Source organism: Kryptolebias marmoratus, linkage group LG16, assembly GCF_001649575.2.
Source record: "Kryptolebias marmoratus isolate JLee-2015 linkage group LG16, ASM164957v2, whole genome shotgun sequence".
Taxonomy (NCBI): Eukaryota; Metazoa; Chordata; class Actinopteri; order Cyprinodontiformes; family Rivulidae; genus Kryptolebias; species Kryptolebias marmoratus.
In genome coordinates this window covers 4,530,897-4,553,043 of record NC_051445.1, presented here as the reverse complement: position 1 = coordinate 4,553,043, position 22,147 = coordinate 4,530,897, and the positions used below count along the sequence as shown (strand labels likewise).

Genomic DNA, 22,147 nt, shown 5'->3' with positions numbered 1-22,147 from the left:
AGAACATAAACTTGTCATGTAATTAACAACCGTCAGTGGTTTTCAAACACTGCTAAAGTATATAGATGTACCCATTTTCGAAGTAACTAGAATTAAAAAAGGTGCCGCTAGGTGTCGCTGTTTTCCGGGTGAATTTCAACCGTTTTCCGGTGACAGCTCAAGGAATGACAACCTGACAACAAACCAGCAGTCAGGGCCCTTCTGCCATTCAAATTGACTACAAAACATCGGGAAAAAGTAAGGTTTTCGTACTTATTATTGAATTTTCGCGTTCATAATAAATATCAGTTTAAGGGAGATGGTAAGGACACCAAGGAAGTAGGCACACGTCAGTTCATGAACCCGTTCTCTGTAAAATTTCCACTTGCTAAGTTAGCTTACTTAGCTTTCAAGCTAACGTCAGTTTGGGATCACAGTTGCGTACTTTGTCAGGCGAGCAGGTAAGTTTTATGACTTGGTAATATTTGCACTGACGGTCTGTTATGTGGAAACGCAAGATGGTAAAAGCCTTTATTGCTCTGTTCACCACAGTGAAGTATTGTGACACTGAACGTCGCGCTGCTTTGCTATCTGTTGCGTTTTGTTTCTGACAGCAGGGACTTGTTTGATTTTTGGACTCAGACCTCTGCGTTTGGGGAGTTTGTTCTTTATGCCCCTGTGGGATCAGCAGCTGCAAAATGGCAGATGACAAGGATGTGTTGAGAGACGTTTGGTTCGGCCGGATACCCACCTGCTTCACACTGAACCCGGATGAGATTACAGAGAGGGAGGCGGAGCCCTACTATGTAAGTACTACAACCACTCTGCTTTCTATACAACAAAACCTGAGGTACAGAATTAATTGTAATATTCTTACGTACACCATAGGAATATTATAGATGTAGCATATATCCCACATGGACACTGCAAGCAACAGTGTATGGAGTCATCAGTAATCTTGATTATCCACTTATAGGTGGTAAAGACAAATTCTTGAAATATATCATGCTCCAGTGCTCTCTTAAAGGTTTCTTCAAGACCGCAGTGACTCAAAGTTCACCCATGAACGTCTATGTAGCGAGCCTGAGGGGCTGTTGCACAAAATGGCTGCGTTTTTAGAATATCTGTGTTGAATTGTACAAATGCACGTTGCATTTGGACAAAGCTATGCTGCCCTGTTTGTTGGCATATGAGAATGGGTTATACTGGCTCATGTCTGTACACGTTTGCATTGTGCACACAAATATAACTCACCACCACAGAAGTTTAACTAAAACTAAAACTAGAAATAACTGAGAAATATACTCCAACAATGCATAAATGATCAAGGCAAAGACCACATCACACCATCAGAGTTGGCTAAATTGACAATTTATTTCAAGAAATGGTACTCGCCACCAATTAGCTGTTCTCCCTCTGATGACTTATGAATGTTTTTGTTCCCAGTTGTGGTCAAAAAATAGTTTTGATTAAAAAAACAAGAAAGAAAACAAGAGCGCTAATTTGTATTGATTTCCATGATTAAAGAATTTAGAAGAATGGACTGTGATTTTTGATTTGTCTAGTTAGCACATGTGAAAGAATGCCACGATTCATGTGTTTTTTTTTGAAAGGTTCCGCTTTAGAGACAATAAAAAAATCAAACCCAATTCATCCACTGGGTTATTTCACACCCAGTGTGGAAATGTATGTCTACATATATGTTACACTGAGTCTGTTTTAAAAATGTGTTTCTCTCTCTGACCTCTCTGCTTTTTTAGCTGCTGCTCCCCAGGGTGAGCTATCTGCCTCTGGTTACAGACAAAGTGAAAAAACACTTCCACAAAGTAATGAAAGCAGAGGACGTGGAAGAAATGTGGTTTGAGTACGAAGGAACACCACTGAAATGGTAAGAAATGTTTTGGATTATCAGATAAATTTCTCAATGTCTGATTAAATACATATTTGTAACAGTGTCACTACCATCAGTACATCTTCCCCTTACCCAGGTGAATTGTCACATGTATACTGGCAGCACTTTGAATACAGACATCAACTAATCAAACTGCATCGGACGTGAAAAAATTGAAATCATTAATTTTTATTAGTTTAGAGCCATTATGACCCCTAATTTAATGGTACAAGTTAGTTTGTTTGGCACAAGTACTAATCAATAAGAAAACATTTTCAGTGTAATTTAAATGTTTTAATAAATGCACCCAAATTTCAATGAATCAAAAATGCTATCATGAAATTCCTGCTAAACAAAACATTGTGAATTAATCTCACTTTTACTGTGTTTTTAAGTTCTAAAAGGTGACGTCAACAGCATTAAATGCCCTAAAAACTCCTCAAGTTGTTAAAAATACTTATCTCTGATAGTAGGGTTAGGGGTTGTTTAAAAATAATATCTTATTAAAATTTAAAACATTTAGTTGTTTTCTCAGGGACAATTAAAAAAGTCATGCTGTGAGGATGTTAAAAGATTTGAACAGTAGAAGTACTGCTTGTCTCTGTGCCTTATTAATCACTGTGGTGTTGAATTCATAGCAGAAACAAAACATTTCTCATGTTCTTCTTACTTTGTTTTAATCTTTACTTTTTAAGGCATTATCCAATTGGAGTTCTGTTTGATCTCCATGCTTCTAATACAGTCCTACCCTGGAGCATCACTGTGCACTTTAAGGTAAGAGCCAATCAGAAAATGCCTGCAAAGACAGAGAAGTCTCAGAACCGCTGGCCACATACGTGAATGAACAGCTCATTGTGAAGGCGCTAAGACCATTCAGTCATAACATTATGACCACTGACAGGTAAAGTGACTCTGCTCAGTTTATTCCATCCTGGCAAAAAAGCTGTGATAAGTATTTGCTGCTGTAACACTTCCTGCATGGTACTGGCACTGTTCTACAGTAAACCTACCTTCAGCAGGACAGTTTCCTAGAAAGAGCTCAGGGAACAAATCCACAGAGATCACATCCCATAACCTACAGAGCCTCATACCAGATCCTGGCCTGTGCACTCAACATTACTCTTAACTCTCCCATGGCCTTCGAGTTACATTGACCCGAAGTTACAAGGCCTTCTCTACCTCTCTTTGTCTTGTCTTCAGGAGGGTTAAACAATTTTAGATGGATGTTCATAATGGTATGGCTGTTCTTTTTGTTCAGTCTATGGGGTTAAGTGTTTTTTACATCATGTTACATCATGCTCTGGCAGTCTAAAATTGCCTTTGGACAGAATCCATGAGATCAAATGAATGATGATTCGTTTTACTGTCTGTGCAAATTGATTTTCATTTGAGATTATGCTGACCACTTTTTTGCACAGTTTTGTCAGAACTTTTAACGGAAGGTTTGTGTGTGGATGTGTGGAAGAGTTTTCCAGATCGGGACCTCCTTCACTGCCCGTCAAACTCTATAATCGAAGCTCACTTCATGTCCAGCATCAAGGAGGCTGACGCCCTGAAGCACAAGAGCCAAGTTGTCAACGACATGCAGAAGAAAGACCACAAGCAGCTGTGGATGGGTCTGCAGAACGGTGAGATGCACATGGACAGATATGAGCATTTTAATAAAACTCGACCACAGACAGCTGTTGAGGAAGTGACATACAGTCTTACTGTCATACGTTAACTGATTAATGCAAAGATCCACATGTGTTTTATTCCCGCAACTCATCCACCTACACACATGATGCACACACATCCAGTGTGGACAGATCTGGATTTTATCAACTGGAACACACACTGTTTTTTCTGTCATTTTTTGGCCACAAACACAAGTGCATCCAAATAAATTCAGACAGTCACAGAACATACACTAAGATCTGACTGCAGTCTTTAAATCCAAAAGTTTGTACAACCTTTCCCACTGAAACATCCAGCAGTCCCCCCCTCCTCCACATGTCCACCACATCTGTGCTGACAGGTTCGTTTTGGATAGGATGTTGGTTGTGATTGTGGTGTTTGTGTGGGTGAAGCACTGAAGGCTTGTGTTGTGGGAGATGCTGCAGGGATGGATGGGATGCTTTCCTGTGTTTGTTTTTTGTTTTAAATATCCGATTGCCTTTGAACAGCAAAACCACACAATTAGTCATGAGTTTCCTTTTCTGGTCAGTTTGATCCAACAAGGCAACTAAACATATTTTTTCACCCACTAGTGATGTGGCTGGCCTGCGTACCAGTCAGCACCAAACATTTCACCTTTTTTCATTTGTAATTCCAGCTTCCTACCTCTGTTTGAGTTACTTTCAGGACAGATAAAGGTTTTCTACAACACAAATTATATTTGCTCAAAATTTCCTGAAGCCTAAAACCTGAGTTTTATCCAGTTTTGTGTTTGATAACATTCATTAGCTGCGGCAGCCATCTCAAATTGCTGTGACTCCAAAAGTTAATTAACTGTAGATGTACATCCAGTGATGACTTTCTGAGGGTTTCATTAAAATCTGTTTAGTGGTTCATGAGATATTTTGCTAACAGACAAACAGGGTTGATAACAACAGTTATTGCCAAAGTTTTAAGTAAAAAACTTGAATAATGAGTAGTGCTTAGAATATCTGTTGGGACTGACTCTCAGCTACTACCACACAAAGTTTAAGCTCATATGTGTAAAACTGGCTGAGGTATAACCATCTCTGTGTTTGATAAGGTTGCTTAGCTGTGGCAGCCATTTTGAATGGGGTTGATTCCAAAAGTTAATCAGTTGTAGTTTAGTGATTAATTTGTGAGATTTATGTTAAAACCTGTCTAGTGGTTAATGAGATATTTTGCTTACAGACACACACATTCACAGACACATGCTAAAACATTATCGCCCTCTTGCCTTTGGCGGGTAAAGAAATGATTGTGGATTCCTGGTAACTGGAACCAACTTTAAACAACAAAAAATGTTGGTGTTGAAATTTGTCAGGTTGGACCTTTTTCTGCAGGGAGTTTTTGGTGGGCTTATAATTTCACAAATAATATAATTACTGAAAACAAAATTTATCAGCCTGTTAAAATTAAAACGTGTTTTCACCAGATGGTTTTCTTTTTTGTTTCCCTGCTGTTTGTGAAAACAGACTGGACTGATTACCCTTTGAATTGTCGTGAGGATTTACTGTAAAAGTAAAGAGGAGTTGTGTTAACAGCAAACAGAAGCAGCATGTTGTACAAATAAAAAGCACAAAAACTGGACCTGGTTTACATGATTGGCCTGTAACTGTCAAAGTTACATGTGACAGTGAGAATGTTTCGAACACGCCTGCAAAAGAAAAAAAAAAAGGGCCTTATACTGGCAACACCTTATCACGCTTCCACTTTCCCATGAAACTACTCACATGAAAGCAGATCTCACATCTTAATGCAAAGAAATGTTTAAAACTATTACATAGAGAATACACTGACTAATAAGATGTTTTCCTGTTGACTGTGTAACTTATGGTATTCTTCTTACAACTCATTTTTAAATAAAAAGACAAACATTTTTTAAGTAACCCAAAAGAACGAGTTGGCCTTGCAGACGAAAGCGAAAGATGAAACTTGATCTTTGCTCAAACTTTCATTTCCAAAAGAGACTAGAAACAGAGAGAGCTCAAACTTTCATCCAAAAGAGAGAGAGAGAGAGAGAGAAAAGAAGGTTAATGCGGGGGTATGAAACCAGCACATGCTGTGAGACTCCCGTTTTTTAACTGAAAAATTAATCAACCAAAACACCGAGCAGTGCGTTCCCCCATCACCTGCTCAGCTGACATCACCAACATTTAACTGGGTTTTTATCAACTTTTAGGTTCCTCAGCCTTTCTCAGTTAAATCTCCACGTGAAACAGCAGAAATGGTTGGGTTTCCTTTATTTTGAGGCATTTTAAGTTTATATTTCATTCGACAAAATACTCTGCATACATATTCTGGCCTGCTGCCTTTTTCAGAAAAAACTCAGAAATCTACTGATAACTATAACTATACTGGTATCTTTTAAGACCTTCTGTCTAGCGCTAACTTTTGTACAATAATTAGCATCTCATTCAATGTATCTAGTTCAGTTTAATTTGGTATATCTGTACCAACATCAACAATGATTTAAACGGAAGTATCTGTTTGAACCTTACACATAATACATACAATATGGTTGATAGGAAACCATATTTTGGGACTTTCAACACAAGGACAATCAAAATATTAAAGTAAGAAAGCCTGGCTTTGATTAGGTGGGTAATAATGATTCAAACTGAGGAGAAGACAGTTAGGTTTAGTTTGTCTCAGAAATAGAAACATTTTCTTGTCAAGTAATTAGGTAATTTTACAGTTGCTGATCTCTGTGTGTTTGTGTCTCTTAAGATAAGTTTGACCAGTTCTGGGCCATGAACAGGAAGCTGATGGAATATCCCACAGAGGAGGGAGGCTTCAGATACATCCCTTTCAGGATATATCAGGTAACTCATCCACACACGCTGGTAAAACTTAATAATCACAAACTCAGCAGTTTACCTGGTTTCAGTTGTAATGTTAAGATTTACCCTTTTATGCCAGTAGGTGGCGCCAGAGGGCTGTGTAAAAGTTAGTCAGGATTGTCCTCAGCAGAGCTATCACCTGACACCATTTAATGATTTACTTTGCATCATAAAGTAGTCTACTGGACAAGTTACCAGTGTTTTTAATCCTCATATAATCAATTTAGCAAGTGAAAAGCAAAATTTATTTATTCAAACCCATCTTAAGATGTTATTCAATCTGTTTCCCTTTTATCTGAAGTCCTACAGTTTCTGTAAAATAATGTTTCATCATCTTTTAGTCTTCCAGTTGTACTTTCTAGGATGCTTGCTTCACACATCCATTTTTTTCGTAAGCGAGAATAGTCTTCTTTAGTTGTGAAATCCATAAAAACAGTCTGCAGTTTTTTTTCTGTGTTGTCCTAGTTCCCAAAATATACAATATGAGTAAGAGACTCCAATGTACAGGAAGGTGGGTCTTTTCCTTTTCTTTTTTCCCCCCAGAATATATGACGTAATCAATAAAACAGAGAACATTAATTATTCTTCCTTAATAACCAAGTTAAACATTCTTTAACATGTGCTTAAGACCTTTGATATATAATTAGTATGAAAGTAATAAAAGCCTGCCTCATCACAGACATATGGGATTCCTGTTTCTCTGGGTGTTTTTGGAAGGAATGCGTTTGTTCACTTGATACTTACAACAAGCAAGGCTGTGAGCAAATTCATTGCCCCGAGATGAGCCCGTGGGCGATCCACAAGGTTCGGTCTGGGATGGGTTGACACAGGCAGACTTGCAGCTCTAGTTCGGGTGTTTCCAAAGAGCCTCAGTAGTTTTATCCTGAGTCAGGTAAAAAGCCCCTTTGGAAAAGAAAAACGCACATGCAAAAAAAAAAAAAAAAGGAGAGAAAAAATAACGAAAGGATGAATAAGAGGCTGATTCTTGCCTGGAAAACATTAGCCAGCAGCAGTCCAGACAGTAGGAAAAATGCTCTTTGAGTCAAGTGTCGAGCAGATCAGGAATAGCTGGAAAAGTGTTGAAAATTAACGTCAAAACGTCCCAGCAGCTGTACCAAAGTATCACAAAGTTTAAACAAAATCTGGACAACACAAACTCACAAATTTCAATTTGCAAAAGCTCAATTTGAATTAGGTTTAATAATCATGTTCATAGATATTTAGTTCCCAGATCAGTCAAAGGAAGTAAGAACTGATGCCATATTGTTTTTATTTATACGTCTGAAAAAAACTCTGCTTTGAGTCATTCTTACTTTTATTCTTTATCTCAGTTCATAGTAAACAAAAAGCCCCTGTTATTATCACTGAGTACTATGTGCAAGTTCGTTTATTTATTTCTGTGAAGACATTCAAAAAAACAAAATAAGGAGGTGGAGAAGTAAAGCGATCAGAAAACAGATCTAGCTTTAAATGACTGTTAGGTGGAACCAAAATACAGTTTTAGATGTTACGAAAAGAAAAGGACTTCTTTGTAATAAGATGCTAGAGCTAACTTTCCTACTAAGGGTGTTTTTCCGTCTCCGTATCTGCTCTGACTGCTGGTAATTTCCCAGCTCGATGATTTAAAGCGTGTGAAGTTTTAATACAACCTGCAAGGCTCCACATATGGCTGCATTTAGATTCTGCACAACAAACGGGGCAGATCAACAACTGTCCATCAGTGTCAACACTCACTTTTTCTTTGTTTTTTTTTTCTTATAAAGAATTTAATGTCTCTTTGTTTTTTTTTACTTTCAGATCTTTGGCACATACATAAACTATTTTACACTTTGACAAAAACATTCTTGTTTTCAGTAATAAAAGCCAGCTCTTTAAAGTGGCAGACTGAAAAACGCACTCAGACCAAGACAAACCGCCCTCTCAGGCATGCACTTGTTGTAGCAGTAAAGCCATCTAACTGCTGGTGGGGGGAAAAAACTGAGACCATTCCAGCTTTAGGCGGCGTTCATGGCTTAATTGAAAGTTTGTGGTCATTTATGAGCTGTGTTGGTTTCATGACAATTGCAGCATCAAAGCCCGTTATAGCTTCAATACGTGATTTCCAAATAGACAGAAGAAAGTAAGCGTAATTTATGAAAAAGTTTTGTGGAAACAGTGTGGTTTTAATCTTACAAACTGCTAAATATTTACAACCCTGAAAGCTCTGTGAAGTCTGGAGTGTGAACTTAATCAATTCATCATGATCAGAAACATAGGACTTGTTTTCTGCAGCGCTTGGTAAAAACTGTGACCAACTGATTATGGGCTGTATCTAGGTCTGCACAAATAGGAAGTAAACAAATTATTCAGTATTTAGAAGTTACCGTCTGAATAACTTTGGCAAGAATCAGGGAATTGTTTAACTTTTTGTTGGTATTTGACTTTTGTAAATGTAAATTCATAATATAAGTCATAATTAACTCATTAAGCATTAAAACCTCGTTTACAGGGATTTTGACCTAGAAAACTTTTACCATTCAATGTTCCTTTTATATAGTTAGTGTAATAGTTTGTTTACCACCTGTCTGTTGATCTTAATTTTTGTGTTTTAGTTCATTAATAATTTACAGTCTTGACAGTAACTGGGATCACACATCCCATGTCAGATTTAATATGTTGGACTGTGTGATTTCTTGTTCAGCAGACTCTCGCAACACACTTTGCAGTCACACTGCAAGGTTTTGTCCAGAAAGTGTATAACGTTGCTTAATATTTATTTCCTGTCACACTGAATGACCACAGACTTCCAACTGAAGCTCAAGACCAAAGATTTTCTTATGATAGTTTCGTCATTATTCCATTTATTTTCTGCTCCTGATTTGTGGTTGGATCACGGAAGCAACAGGCCCAGGAGGGGAAACCCACAGCAACACGCGCCAGGTCTTCCTGGGGGATCTCAAGGCACTCCAGGGCCGAGAGGATACAAGGTCCTTTCAGTGAGTTCTGGGTCTATTCCCAGTAGGACATGTCCAGAAAATCTCCAGAGGGAGACATCCAGGAGGCATTCCGAATAGTTGCCTGAACCACTTCAGCTGACTCTTTTTGGTGTGGAGGGCAGCAGATTTACTCCAACCTTCACTGAAATGATGGAACGCCTCAACATATCTCCAAGGCTGATCCCAGCCACCCAACAAAGGAAGCCCATTTCAGACTGCTTGTATCCTGGATCTCGATCTACAACTCCTTGGGCAAAACATTTTGTCCATGACAGCTGAAAATCACACTGTGAGCTTGGCTTTATTGCCAGTTTTCAGTATGTCTAGAATCCCATAATCACTTCTTGAATGCTCCTAATATCTTGTAACGTCCTACTCACCTTTAAAGTCAGTGCAGCTTGGTACAACCTGTACTTCCCCCAGTTTTAGGAAATCAAGGTGGCCTTCAAAGAATAAGACCTTCAGAGAAAATGTATTTTTGGCATTATTATAATTTATTGATTTAATCTTTATTTAACCAGGCAAATCCTATTGAGATCACAGATCTTGTTTTCAGTAAAGGCCTGGGCCTGAAGGCAGCCTTGCATGTTTTTGGACCGTGGGAGGAAACCAAAGTACCCGGAGAAAACCTTCACAAACACGAGAACATGCAAACTCCACACAGAAAGACCCCAGCCCCAATCTGGGACTTTACCCCAGGACCTCCTTACTGTGAGGCAACAGTACAAACCACTAATCCATTGTGCTGTGCAATCACTATTTTTTTCTCTGTGATGTTTTGATATTTGAAAATTGTATCTTTTCATTGCCATACACACATCAAAAAGTGTTGTGTGTGAAGAAAGAAGAAGTTACTTCGGTTGACTGATTAGCAAAATGCTTTCCATTGAAGAAATACACCCTCAGTCCCCTTCATCCGCTCAAAAATATAGACACAAACACACCCAAAGACTTTTAAAGACAGATTGTGGTATTTAGTGTAAATATCATGTGATGTATTTGATGCAGACAGAATTAATGACAATACTCAGTCCAAATAACAGAGGGCTCATTTCCGTCTGGCCTGCTTACCTGATGGAGAAGGCAGGACTTTATTAGGTATGGACAATACATTTATGTGTGTGTGTGTGTGTGTGTGTGTGTGTGCATTTGCTTGGGTTTCCAGTGTTTTTTCCCGTTCTGACAGTGACGCCAAACTGTGATTTAAAGAGTCAGAAGGGACAGCTGTCTCGCTGCACGGAAAGTGAAAATTACTATCCTTCCTTTTAAAGACAGCTTCCATTGTTGCTGGACAGGTATTTCTTTTTGTTCCCGCTCTGTGACTCAGGCCTTACTCACAAATCCCCTTTACAAGAGCCGGTATTCCACCCCCAGTCAACTCTGTTGTGGTGTTTCGAAGCATAGATGTTTATTGCTTCCAAGATATCTCGTAATGACTGACAAAATGAGGCGGATGTGGTGACTAAACAGACCGTTACAAAACATGGGAATGCTGGAAACAGTTGTAAGTTGAATTGCCCAAGGCAACAGGTGACGCTGTTTTTGTGCTGCTGAGAAGAAACTCGTTGCTCTTACAGTAATGGCTTTAGTTGAAACTTGACTATTATTGGAACGTCTGTGTTGTAATCAGTGTCTACTTCCAAGCAGGTGGAAGGTGCCCACGTATTAAACTTTTCAACTTTGCTGTTAAAAAACGCCTAATAATTCAGGTAACAAGATGACTCAATGGGAATATGTCACTTAAAATAGCCTGCATCATGAAATAACCAATTTCAATTCAGTGTCACTTGGAAGTTGTCCAATAGGTATGCATTTAAAAGCCATAATGAATAAATTAAAACAAAAACATAATCTTAACAAAATATACACTTAACTATCAGTAATTGGAAGACGTTCAGACAAGATCCCCATCAATATTCAGTTTCTAAAAGTCAAACTGATCTTTTAGGCTGCCTTTGTTACAAATCATGGGCTCAGGAGATGCAGTCCTCACAACTACATGTAATCAGTCTTTCAGGGATGCAGACTTACTTGTTTCCCATTAACTTAAAATAAAAATTCCAGCTATAGTCAATATAATTTTTGAAACAAAAAAGGACATTTAAAAAACATAATATTTGAGATCAATAATCTAACATTTAAGCGAATATTCAAGATAATTCTTAAGTCATAAAAGCAGCTGCTCTGAATGGATCTACTAACCAACATAACAACAGAGGCAAGTTTGGACTTTATTTTGGAATGTTGTTGTAAAATATGTGGCATTCCTGTGGCATATTCAGGTGTGTGTGTTAATGTAGATATTTCCCCCCAAATTAATTTCACTTGAAATAAACAGGGTTGGAATTTTAATTTAGCAATGAATGATGTCTGACTTCCGTGGAAATGCTTTCTCTCCCACCTCTCAGATCTGAGTTGACAGTGCTTTATCTTTGACAGTTGCTTTGCCTTCAGTTAGGTGGATTGATTCCCCTCCATCAATTAGGAGCCATCTTGAGTTCCGCTGCGCTTTTCCATCAGCGAGAGCAGGCCATATCTTTTCCCCTGAATCCTAATGACACCTCACTCTCTTTGTGTTGCCATGTGCTGCTGTGCCAGCTAAGGTGTCACACCATCTGAAAAGAAAGTGTCTTCATCCAAACAGTATCATACTTCTCTCCTTAGGGATCAGTAGCGCCGTCTTTGTATGCCGACTGTCTCAATAATTTAAGACTGCCTATTTAAAAATGCAATGAAGTAGCTGTCACTTAGCGCACTCTCTCTGCTTTGGCTTTCTGTGATGATCCCGCACGAAAGGCCGAGCTTCCTGTCAGTGACTCAATCTTTCTGTGTAACCTGAGTGCAGCCTTCTCACCTCCACTGCCACCTTCCTTTTGCTAGTTCGCGCCTGACTCTATGGTGTGTAGTTACCACTCGGTTACTTGATCCCGGTCCTTGCCGGTTTCCTTTTCACAGCTCCATGATTAGGCCCTATAGTGTGTCAAACTCTCTGTTTGACACCTCAGGTTGGGTATCGGCCTTCAGTGTCTCTGTTTCCGAGAAGACCGCTCTTTTATTGTCCAGTGATTCCCTGAATTTAGAGCAAGGCAGAAGTTTAAAACCCTCTAAACCCTCTAATAGTCTTTTCTTGGCTCATGGTGAAGTTCAAGGGTAATAGTCAGAAATATCCTATTTAATTCCTAAAGACAGCTAATCTATTAACTGTTTATTTGTAATTATATTCTACTATTTTATTTTAATAAGTAGAAAATTTTCAATAAAATGCACACTGATTTTTAGTTAAATCGGCTGGTCTGGGGTTAAATATGGAAGTTGATTAACCAAATAGCATACACCTTGTTGCCATCTGTTGTCAGCTCTTGGATAGTATCCAGTTCCTAGCACCCTTTTGATGCCATGAAGACATGGGTCACTTGGTAACAACCACTGAATTTTTAACTTGACCCTGAAGTGATAGCAAGACTTACATTTGCAAAGTGCATCGCAGCTGGCGTGCCAGAATCAGATTCAGGAACTGCTTTTATAGATGATCACGACAATAAATAAATAAATAATGAGACCAATATGAACAGTTTTTTGTTTTTAGGTTTTCATACTATAACAGTTATACTTGAAGTGAAGGCTGTATGTTTTTTTTGTCTCTTTTTTGTTGCAGATGAGGTTGATAATTGGCAGGAAATGACTGAATGTTAATATTAATCTGAGTGGTTATTCAGACACAGCTTATAGTATTTATATTTTACACTTATGCTGTTTATTTGTACCTATACCAATATTTTCACTTAACCAGCATCAATAAATAGAAAAAAAAAACTGACGCTTCTAATTTTAGCCCTAAATCGTTTGAAACCTATATATTTTATAACAGATCAACTGAAAATGCAGTTAATACATCTTGAGAGCAGCCACTTTAGTTTTATTCTAAAAGAATGGAAATAACCCTTTTGTGGATGAACTTTTGAATCAAACACCATTTCCACCTCTCAACTTAGTTTTGGAGGTTTGTGTTTTGTGTCTGTTGGTAATTTCTCACCATCCTGTCTGCCTTAGTCATGGGATTGTTACGACTGATCCCAGACAAGCCCCCAGTTTATGTTACAACATTGGGCCTCAACATAAAACAGAGACTGAGCACAATCTTGAGCAGTTTAACATTTTTTTATTTTTTAAAAAGCTATCCAAGGTAAAACTCCTTTTTCCACAGCCTGGCAGTCACAATGTTCATCTGACTGAAGCCTCAACAGGCTCGCCTTAAATCCACACCTCACAGGTGCAGCCAGTTAGGATAATCATTTGAGTCAGACCGACGCAGTACCATCACACAGTGTGGCTTTCTTCAAAATATTATAGAACTGATTATTTTTAAGGATTTGTTTTGTTTAGCTCTTCCATCAGGATTTACTTAGTTTAAATTTAGCTATCTCTCCTTCCTTTTGAATTGTGGTCAGCAGTAGGAAAATCATCATTTCCTAAATCACTCCCCTGGTGGGAGAGGTCACAGTCCCAGGCCGCATCACAGTTAGAGAATGTTTTTTCTGTGGTGATATGACATACAATCACACATTGTGGGAACAAAGATTGATTTTGTAAAAAAAATAATCAAACATGATCAAGGATTTATTTCCTCCAAAATTTCAAACCCACTGGAGTTAGGCACCAGCTCCCCTCGACCCGGAATGGAGAAGCGGGTAAAGAAGATGGATGGATGGATGGATGGATGGATGGATGGATGGATGGATTTTAAACAGTTCTTAAGCATTTGTTTTGCAGAAATTAAATTTCAGTTTGGTTTTCAGTCAGTTATTTTGTTCATTAAATAAAGAGCGTGGGATACGTAGGGTGGCATTACTGCAGTCTTTTCTATTTGACAGTTGAAGGACGTCAATATATTATTTTTTGTTTTATAGAACAATTGAGAATGTCACATTTAATGCACTATTCTCTCTCTACCTCTCAGAGAATCTTAAGAAATCCCAGATGAGCTTTTTAGTCTGTAGAAGCTTACTTTTCTGCCAAGTACTGTGTAAAGCATCAGTTAATGAGTTCCAGACTAAATCTGAATGGTAAAACATGTCAGCGGCATTTGTAACATCTGTCGAATTGTTGCAGATTGCTAAATGTCACATTCTAAGCATTGGGCTCATCAAACCATCACGTTGCAGGCTTTGATATTTGCGTGCATACTGGTAATGGATTCTTTCCACTCCCTAACCCAGTGAACTTTGTTAATCACAACAAAATTTCCCCACATTATTTTACAGGAAAACAGTAATTTACCTGAATATATCTTTATTTTTCCCGTAATTCCATTATTTAATTTCACACGATGGTTTAGTGTAATAAAAAACAGTTCAATGTTTCAGATTTTTTATCGGACAGAACAAACATCACCAAATTTCTGATATTGTGCAAAGTTGCCATGTGTGCAAAGATTTTTTTTTAGGTCTAAAGGCTTAGTACTTGTGTTAAACTGGAAACTTCATGTCCATTTAAATGTTTGTTGTGCTATATATTTGTACATTTCTTGTTACTTTGCCACGATCTAATTACAGGCGTTGAGCGAGAGGCTGTTCATCCAGAAACTGTTTCGCCCCGTTTCACCTGAGGGCAACACACACACGCTGGGAGACCTGCTGAAGGAAATGTACCCGGATGCTCTAACAAATGATGGTGAGCCAACAAACAGGCCCAGTTACTGGGTGAAAACATTGGGGTTTCACTTTTTTGAAAAATAAAAATCATAGTATTTAGTGATTTGTTATTAGATACAGTTTTAAAATGAAATATTGATGTTAAGAGTGGAATAATGTTTCAAATAAACAATTCTCACACAAGTCTAACACACCAAACATTGCTATAAGCTAACAGCTAAGTACTACAGTATAGTATTATTATGTGTAATTTTCTCATCAAACGTGGGTCATGTTCTTAGCAAGTAAAAGAAAGAAAGAAACTATTATCAGTTTTATATTATTTACTCTGTCTAGAGATATTTCTGAAAACCTTATTTCTTTGATAGTACAACCTGTGGAGAAGCTTGATGACAGAAAATCCAGTTAGTGGTCATAAATAGATTTTAAAAATGTGGGTAAATGAGAGGAGTGCAGACAGAGATCGACTAACTAATTGTGCTCCAACAGAAAAAGGTGAAGTCTTCTCCAAACAAAACTGTTAAAAACAAACAAGAAATATCATAAAAAAAACAACTGAATGGAATTGTATTCTTTAGTTTAGGAGTCTATTTAAAAGTCTGAACACAAACACACAAAAAAGTAAGTTTTTATTGATTTCCAGATTGCTGAATCCCTAAAACACACCTTTTAGCAATTAGAAATCTTTTTAGCTTTTCAGAAAACAATAAAAATGATTCTAGTTTTGACTTGTTGGTCTGGAAATTTAAATCTTGTTAAAGTAACCAAACATTTCCAGGTTAAATTTGAAGCTCTCTCTACTGTAGCTGTACCTGCCTCAGTGCATTATAACAAAAAACTCTGTACATATCGTAAAACTGAGGTATTAAATCCAGTTGAGTTGCAGCTGTGGTGAAGGAGCGCTGATGATGAAAGAAGAGATGAGAGGAGAATTATTGGGAGAAGGCAAGCAGCAGTCTAAACACACGGTGTCTGCAAGGAGGGAGAGAGGAAGCAGATAAAGAGACAATAGTGCGTCGAGACAGAAGACCCGCAGGAGACTCACCTGCACGGTGGCGACAACCATTAACACCACCCTTCTCCTTTTGAATACCTCCATTCACCTCTTCCTTTTTGTTTATATCCCATGTTCACTTTCATTTTCAAAGAGGAAAGCCTTTCTATTGAAGCTCATGTCCTATAAAAAAAATGCTTTTTTTTAAGTAGTAGTGTAGGTGTCTGTTGCTTTCACTGTGAAAGTATTCAGATGCTGGAAACTTACAAATTCAGTTTCAATCCAAAATTTATGACAATAAATACTAATGTAAAAAAGGATGGCTCCAGGAGCTGTTCAAGGTAGATTTAAAAAACACTTGGATACACTCACATTTTAGGATTTAACTCTTTTTTTTTTTTTTTTTAAGGAAGTGGCTACAAAGAGGGTCCAGAATCAAAAGTTTTCTAGTCAAGATCTAAGAAACAACTAAAACATTGCCAGTTATATGCATAAAAACACAGCTGATATAGTGTACAGAGAACATTTAAAAATAAAGTTTAAACAAACCAGCAGTCCAACCTGGTTCAATAGTATTTTTTTTCCCCTATTTCATTTGCATTCATTAATGCTGTTTGCCATTCTATTTTTTTAAATGTGTTTAAAAACTCTGCTTGGACTGACTTTTACAAATACTAGTCAGCATTTCCAATAAAAAAAAACCCATTTACAAATGTTGATTGCTGTTTGCAACAGTGTGTAAACTCTGTATAAACTCTGACTGGCAATATTAAACAGTCGAGAAAGTTGGACAAACACTATGATCTGTTTTTTCTATACTGTAGTCTTGTAACTCAGAATGCACTGAACCAAGTTCAAGTGACAACAACTAATAAAGAAATAGTTAGTTATATCACAGAGCCTATCAACAGAACAAAAGGTTGTAGCACCTATTAAAGCTATAATTACAGTCTTTGCATGCTGAAGTAATGCTACTGATAAGATAATCCTATTATTTTGTTTTGTAAAACTTATATTTTCCAGCATGTAAATATAACAACATTTCTGTACGTTACTTTGTGTTTTTTTCTCAGTCAGGAATAAGTTAGGCTTCAAACAACATGAAATTCAGCCAACATGGTTCTAAACAATAGCCACTGTTAAACTTTAAGATCTTAATGAAGAATTGTTTCTACCATGGTATAGACTTTTTTACAGTCTTTAAACCATTTCAGTCTTGTCATTAATTAAGTGAGCTGTTATTAAATTGCCAGAGTTTAAGGTTTTCTTAAAGCTTGCATGACTACTTAGTGAGGACAGAAATCTCCCCTTACTCCCCTTTTCTGTCTTCTTGTTTCTTTCGCCTTGTTGTTTCCCTGATCTAAGCCTCATTTTTCCTCTTTGATCCTATATCTCTGTCTCAGGTGTAGTCTTCAACATCTTCTGTCTGTTGTGGACGTCTTTTATGTCTTTGACCTTAAATCTCAGCTTTTCTTTTCTCTCCTCCCCCCCAAGAGGAGTCTGCCAGCCTGCCTGGTTGATCAAGGTGAAAGTGGCCCTTTTGTCTCCAGCCGTTTGTTTAGTTTCTACCTCTTCCTCGGCTGGTAGATGAGTTGGGTGATAGCCATGGATTATGGTGGTGTGTTTGGATTAAAGAGCCCAGGAAGTGTGCTCAGGGACTGTGTAGTGTGGTGGTGTTTGGGGAGGGGGGTTGCTGGTACTATTGTTCATGAGTTCAGAGAACTTTTTTCTAGGACCCTACAAAAAGAAGATCTGGGGTGCTCTACTTTTCTGTGATCTTTCAAACATCAAATAACAAACTTTTTTTTCAAACAAACTTCCTCTCTGTTATGTCTGAGAGAGGATTGCTGTTGACCCCTCTGGGACCCAGAAACCAGTTGCAGCAAACAAATAGGGGTGGCTTGCATTAAGAGCAAAAATGAAGGGGATTCCCAGATCACTCTAAAGCGTTGGACAAACGTCTGTTGCCAAGAGGCTGTCCCCACGCTGCATGAAACAAACTCAAAACTTTGTATTCCTGTAAGCAGCAGTCAGCACTGGCATGTGTTTAAGCAATGTCATGTGTTTTGTTTCTTGAACCAGGTGTGCTGTTGAGCAAGATGTTGGCAGAGCTTTGGTTTAGGTTAGTTACAGAAATCACAGCCAAAGGTGTCATGCTGCCCACACATTGTACGTTCATTGACAAACAGTTCTCGTAAGAAGTTTATTTCTTGTCAATTTTGTTTTTGTTTTTGGAAGTGAGCCCAATCGTGTACATAAAAAAAGACCTGTATTGATAATTCTTTGTGAATAATAGAGGAAACCCCCCACATCATCATTATCCCCCCACAACCACACCCTGACCCCTCCCTCGCAGCTGAGTGACAAATCCACACAGTTCTCCTCCCACGTTTTTCCATCTCAGACCCATCTGCTCAACAGCCCACACTACTTTTAGAGATTGCCTCAGGAGCCAGTACTTCTCATCCTTATCAAGCAGTATGGCTCACTTCAGAGGCTGAAGGGGGAAGTGCAGGTTTCAGTGGCTGTTTTGATACAGAAGATAGTGGGTTATGGTTCATGTGCGGAGGTGTGTGAGATGTGCACCAGACAGGGGAATTCAGAATAGCTCGAAAGCCAGTTTAATGACAGCTGTCTGTTGTTGATTGATATGTGCACGGCGTAAATCCTTTGCTTTCTAATTCTATCCACAAAACTTTGAAAAAGCCTATAAAATTAATTCACTGTATTGCCCCGTCATAATAGAAAAAAGGTGTAATACACCGGGTTATTAATAATTTATCTTTTTTTTAATTCCAAGTGTTTAAAAACGTATGTCTTGTAATAAGGATGTTTAAAAACACAAGTTTTGTACATCATATAATATTGCCAACCCTTAGATCCTAGAAATACAACTGAAAATTGTTTAAATACCTTAAGCTGGTTGAATACCTTAAATCTTTCACTGTCAGAGATTAAATTGACACTGCCAGATACGAATGTGTAATAATAGATGAACTCTTAAGTTTCTAAAGAAACCTCAACATCAGTGTTCTCCTGGCAGATGAGGACAAAGTGGAGATACAAGGCCAGAATATTCCGAGCCACATTTGTCAATAACCAAGCACAGCCTATAAGTACAACCACTTCATACTAATTCATCCTGATGGTGGAGAGCAGATGAGCCACAGGACCCAGACACCTTGCAATCATTAAGTCATAAACTATTCTGTAGTCTAAAGAGACAAACGTGAGGACGTCTGTCCAACAGCTGAGACTTGGTCCAAACTGGGTCATCCATTAGGACAATGATCCGTTGTACATGAGCAAGTCTACCATGTAATGGCTGAAAAATATTTTAGGACCAAGGTTTCAGTGGCCCATTGAAAACGGGTCTCAGTTGTGATGTCAGTATCTTAAGAGAACTTTAGATACAAGAAGGTCTACAAATATCTATAAGTTTAAGCATCATTGTAAAAAAGTTATCCATACAGTTCTAATTTCTTCAAAATCTTTCCATATTATTTCTAGAAAGAGGTATTGTAGTCTGTTAGTCTTGAGTAACGTTGTACTAAATTTGGACCCCAATTCTTCAACACCATCAGCAAGTAAATATTTAATGTTGTATGTAGTTTTTCCACCATTAGTAACTTTTGTGGTGTAAAAGATCTGACTGCTTTCAAAATGTGACTAGCAAAATATTGCTGGCATACAAATTCATCATTTTACTGTCAAAATTCATCCCATCCCATAATGATAAGTGTATTTATTTATTAGATGATTGTCAATAAATGTGTTAACATTTATATGTTTTTTGTATAAAATGGCCAGATGCTTTCCTGTTCAGAAATGTGAGTAATGCCAGCTGTTCTGATTTTGATGGCTGGTGGGGTAACACATGTCAGTTAGTGGGTAAATAAGTCAGCCTGTCAGTCTGATTAGCTGCCAGTCATCAAATCAGAAACTCTTTGGCAGTTTGTAGAATGAAGCCTTGTGCCTTCCTAAATGATACTTGGCTGCACTCAGCTGAAGGAACATGTTGCCTTGGCCTGCAGTAGAGCACCACTTAACCACAGGGTGTGTGTGTCAGTAAACAGGCTAATATGTTGTTACAACTTTTGTTGTGAGTAGTTATTATTAATTTAATTATGGTTTGAAGGAAGCCCACTGAATATTCCACATCTGCAGTAGTTTCTTTCTTGGCAGTTTTAACAACGTCTGCCTTACTGTTTGGCTTAATCTGCTCTGCTTTTCTTTCTTTTTTCCCCTTTTTACCATATCTGTCTTCAAGAGACAACTTTCACTTACAGGACTTTAATTACAAACAAAATGACATTAGATTGCACAGTAAAAATCTGTGGACTGTGGTCTGATGAGTCACAGTCACTTTGGCAGGAATTTTTTTCATGGCTGTTTTTTCCTGGAAGGTTGAAGATGTCACTTCATGTTACTGAAAAGAATGTGTTTGTTACAGTTAAGTAAAACAAACCCTGCCTGATTGGTTCCTCTTTCTTTTACCTCATGATACTTCTTTGTTTAGGGTTTTATAAACCTGACTAGTATACTGGTTTTTCCAAAGACTAAAGGGATCGACAAAATTTTGAAAAAATACATTAGTTGTTTTTAGCACCAATTAAATGTAGTAAAAGCAGGAAGTTGTGATTGTACTTGAGACTAATCTTAAGTACAAAAAAAAAACAATGGATCAAATTACTTGTGCCTTCAAACACTAAATTTGACACAAATCAGTTATTTGATCCTTTTAGATGTAATGCTTTGCGTGTAAATGCTTGGTTGTTGGATCCAACCAAAGATTTTCCCAATTTTAGTGGTCACTTCAGAGAATCAGAAGACATGTTGTTACTCAAATTGGGAAAACACCTCATTTAAAACACTTCTCTATTGTCTCTTGCCACAAAACCGGTCTTCAGATGGCCGTACGTTTACCTTTAGTCATTATGAGGGTGAAATAAACTTTTGTATTTACTCTTTCAATTTTCCTTTTTTTCTTTCCAGTAAGGTAACAAAGAACAAATGTTTGTTTGCAGTAGTCCAATACTGGTACTCACATTTTATTTGCCCGTACGTTGGGGATTTTTCACCTTTCGTTTTATTTTGCTTGTAATCAGAGAAGATGTGCAGTGATAATCCAGCAGTGTGGAAATGTCTTTGCACATCTGCAAGCTTTTTGAGCACTTTGTGACATAAATGGACGTTTTACTTTTCACATCTCTGTAAAAGTCAAAACAGTCAACCTACAGTTACAATATTTAGAGACCACCATTAAAACTTGATACTTCATATATCACAGGGGATGAAACATACTGTATGGATTTCAGGAATCTGAAGCTGATACATGCAATTAAAATATATTTATTAGCAGATTCACTGTGGAAGAAAAGGGCATTTGTTGCTGCACTAAAAAAGTGATCACAAAGGCATTGCTCCTTGTGGCAAGAAGTTGTTCGGGGGAAAGTTTAATACAACAGATCTCACAGGCCAGTCGTTAGAGTTTATTATGCAGATTTTACAGATTTAGCACAGTAGCTGTTGGGAAACTGCTGTTTAAATGCAGGAAATCCTCCAATGTTTCACCAAAATATGTTCTGTACCATTTGTCCTCAGACTTTGTAGCACCCCCCAGAGTTGAAAAGTCTTATGACACTCCTCTTATGTATTTTATTACCCTCAAGTTTTACCAGAGGATCACATGGCCGCAGATCTATTTAACGGAACCTGAATGTAAAGGACAAGAAAGTCGAACCTTTCAGTCGTTATCGTTACTGGAAATGAGGACATGATGACCACACTGCAGCCTATGGTTTTGTAGATGAAGTCAAGTCTCAAATGTGTGGTTTAACAAGTCTCAACTCCTCTGATATTGCAGATGTTAATTTTGACAGTTTTCTGTGAGTAACCTTTTGACGAATCAGTATTTTTCTTTCTGATTATTTTATTTTTTTGTCTTGAGTTACTGTATGAGTGTGTGTGGGTGATTGAGCGTGAAACTGTATTCATATGTTTGAGTGATTAAGGTGCAGGTGGGTAATGTGATGAACTACAGTAATATGTATTTGAGTGTGTGGCTTGTGGGAGTTGTTAGGGTGCGTGGCTCATTGTGAATTTCCCCCATTTCTCATAATGAGACAGTAATACAC

The 22,147-nt window shown here is 37.8% G+C and overlaps 1 protein-coding gene across 3 annotated transcripts in view; it reads left to right on the top strand.

Moving 5' to 3' along the window:
- Positions 1 to 87: 87 nt before the first annotated feature.
- atg5 (ATG5 autophagy related 5 homolog (S. cerevisiae)) overlaps positions 88 to 22,147 on the top strand; it is a 29,362-nt gene continuing 7,302 nt past the window's right edge. The window contains exons 1-7 of one of the 3 annotated variants that reach the window (XM_017428547.3): positions 88 to 237; positions 594 to 785; positions 1,740 to 1,867; positions 2,566 to 2,644; positions 3,336 to 3,498; positions 6,278 to 6,372; positions 14,918 to 15,035. In XM_017428547.3, the coding sequence (XP_017284036.1) occupies positions 678 to 785; positions 1,740 to 1,867; positions 2,566 to 2,644; positions 3,336 to 3,498; positions 6,278 to 6,372; positions 14,918 to 15,035 (691 nt within the window). In that variant the 5' untranslated portion in view covers positions 88 to 237; positions 594 to 677. The remainder of the gene's footprint in view (positions 238 to 593; positions 786 to 1,739; positions 1,868 to 2,565; positions 2,645 to 3,335; positions 3,499 to 6,277; positions 6,373 to 14,917; positions 15,036 to 22,147) is intronic. The other 2 variants (XM_017428548.3, XM_017428549.3) reach the window with 2 other exon arrangements.